We start from the raw sequence: 2500 nt of genomic DNA, 5'->3' as shown, positions 1-2500 counted from the left end.
GGACACTGAACCCAATTTTTTTCTATCGTGATTCAGATAGAGAATGCAATTTTAAGCAACTTTCTAATTTACTCCTATTATCAAATTCTTTTCATTCTCTTGCTTTCTTTATTTTAAATGCAAGAATGTAAGTTTAGATGCCGGCCCATTTTTGGTGAACACACTGTGTTGTGATATTTAAAGGGACATTTAAGTGTAAAAAGCAATGATCTATATCATTAAAACATTTTTAAACCCGTTCCCTTCTTTTTACTGTGTTTAAAGGGACAGTTTAGTCCAAAATAAACTTTCATGATTTAGATAGGGCATTTCATTTTAAACAACTTTCCAATTTACTTTTCACCAATTTTGCTTTGTTCTCTTGGTATTCTTAGTTAAAAGCTAAACCTAGGTAGGCTCATATGCTAATTTCTTAGACCCTGAAGGCTGAAGGCCACCTCTTATCTGAATGCATTTTGACAGATTTTTCACCACTAGAGGGCATTAGTTCATGTGTGTTATATAGATAACATTGTGCTCACGCACGTGGAGTTACCTAGGAGCCAGCACTGATTGGCTAAAAGGCAAGCCTGTCCAAAGAACTGAAATAAGGAGGCAGTTTGCAGAGGCTTAGATACAAAGTAATCACAGAGGTAAAAAGTATATTAATATAACTGTGTTGATTATGCAAAACTAGGGAATGGGTAATAAAGGGATTATCTGGTGTAGACTGCCCCTTTAACTTTTTTACAATGGTTAAAGGGACAGTAAACCTAAAAAATAATGTTATATAATTCTGCACATAGTGCAGAATTATATAACATTATTTTAGTGCTATAGTTATAAAAGCCTTTTTTCCCTTTGAATATTTTAAAAATATGCCGCTTTTACAGACCCGCTCTCTGCTGAGCGGGTCTGTTTTTTTTACTCAGCGCATCGGCCCAGCTGTATAGTCACAGCCCAGCCCGACCGCGCCATAACATTAAGTGAAGCTCGCTCCTGCTGTCAGACAGAGCAGGAGCGAGCTGCACTTAGTCTTATGGTGCGGTCGGGCCGGGCTGTGACTACAGCTGGGTCTGTAAAAGCGGCATATTTTTAAAATATTCAAAGGGAAAAAAGGCTTTTATAACTATAGCACTAAAATAATGTTATATAATTTTGCACTATGTGCAGAATTATTTAACATTATTTTTTAGGTTTACTGACACTTTAAACATTAGTCAGTTGCTCTCCTGGAACACGCCCATTCTGCTCCAGATGAGGGTAAAGTCAGTGATTGGAGGACACACATATAAGATTCTCATTTGCTCAGCAGGTGTGTTCTAATCTAGAGTAGCATAAGAGCACAAATACCTTCACAGGGATTAAAGAAACATAAAAAAACATTTTTTGTCTTTCATAATTCAGATAGGGCTTACCATTTTAAACAACTTTCACATTTGCTTCTATTATCAAATTTGCAGCTTCATTCTATTGCTAAGCTTTGTTGAAAGAGCAGCAATGCGTTACCTGGGGCTAATGACAAGAGGCTTATATAACCAACCACCAATCAGGAGCTAGCTTCCAGTAGTGCATTGCTGTACTGAGCCTACCTAGATATGGTTTTAAACAAACGATACCAAGAGAACGAAGCAAATTAGATAATAGAAATAAATTGCAAACTTGTTTAAAATTGAACGCTCTATCTGAATCATGAAAGTTTAATTTTGACTTTACTGTCCCTTTTTAAACACGTAAAAAAAATGGATTTATTTAAAATGAAGATGCTATCAAAAACAAAGCATTCTATTTCTGCATTTGAATGTATCTTTAGAAAAGGGCCATAATACCCAAATGTTTAAACACTTGAAAGTGATGCAGTATAGCTGTAAAAAGCTGACTAGAAAATATCACCTGAACATCTCTATGTAAAAAAGAAAGATATTTTACCTCAAAATTTTCTCAGTAGCCACATCCCATTGTAAAGGACTTCTAAGCAACAAATCAGTATGTCTGTCCCGGGACAGCGGAAGGAGCGAGCTTACGTGCACTCTCATCTTATTTCCCTATTCAGCTTAAGGAAGTTTACTATGAAATCTCATGAGATCACAGTAAAAGAGTTCATGACCTCAGCACTGTTGATGCTGTTTGGCTGCTGTTCATTTCTTCATTTTTTTTTTACCTGCAGCTGGGAGCAGTTGAATATAACTTTTTGCACAGAACTTACTCTACTGAGCTGAGGAAATTATGAGGTAAAATATCTTCCTTTATTACATAGAGATGCTCAGGTGATATTTTCCTGTCACCTTTTTACAGTTATACTGCATCAGTTTCAAGTGATTTAGCATATGAGTATTATTTCCCTTTAATGTTTTAGTTATTAAAATAACCACAGTAACGATGTATAGCTGTAACAAAAATGTCTCATGTATTTGTTTTACCATATATTATATACTCTACAGTTCTAAATATACTTCATGTTTGTTTATTATAGTGCCCTGGAAAAGGCAGGCATTAAACCTTCAAAGTCATATTACAAGGT

At 35.4% G+C, this 2500-nt stretch overlaps 1 protein-coding gene across 1 annotated transcript in view; it reads left to right on the top strand.

Annotated features, from left to right (window-relative positions):
- Positions 1–2500, top strand: part of LOC128656928 (ribonuclease T2) — a 104052-nt gene that overhangs the window by 89705 nt on the left and 11847 nt on the right. Inside the window, exon 8 of the mRNA XM_053711102.1 lies at positions 2453–2498. Coding sequence (XP_053567077.1) covers positions 2453–2498 — 46 coding nt within the window. The remainder of the gene's footprint in view (positions 1–2452; positions 2499–2500) is intronic.

This window comes from Bombina bombina, chromosome 4 (assembly GCF_027579735.1).
Source record: "Bombina bombina isolate aBomBom1 chromosome 4, aBomBom1.pri, whole genome shotgun sequence".
NCBI classification, from domain to species: Eukaryota; Metazoa; Chordata; class Amphibia; order Anura; family Bombinatoridae; genus Bombina; species Bombina bombina.
Note: the sequence above shows the minus strand (reverse complement) of the source record. Positions and strands in the feature narration are given on the sequence as shown.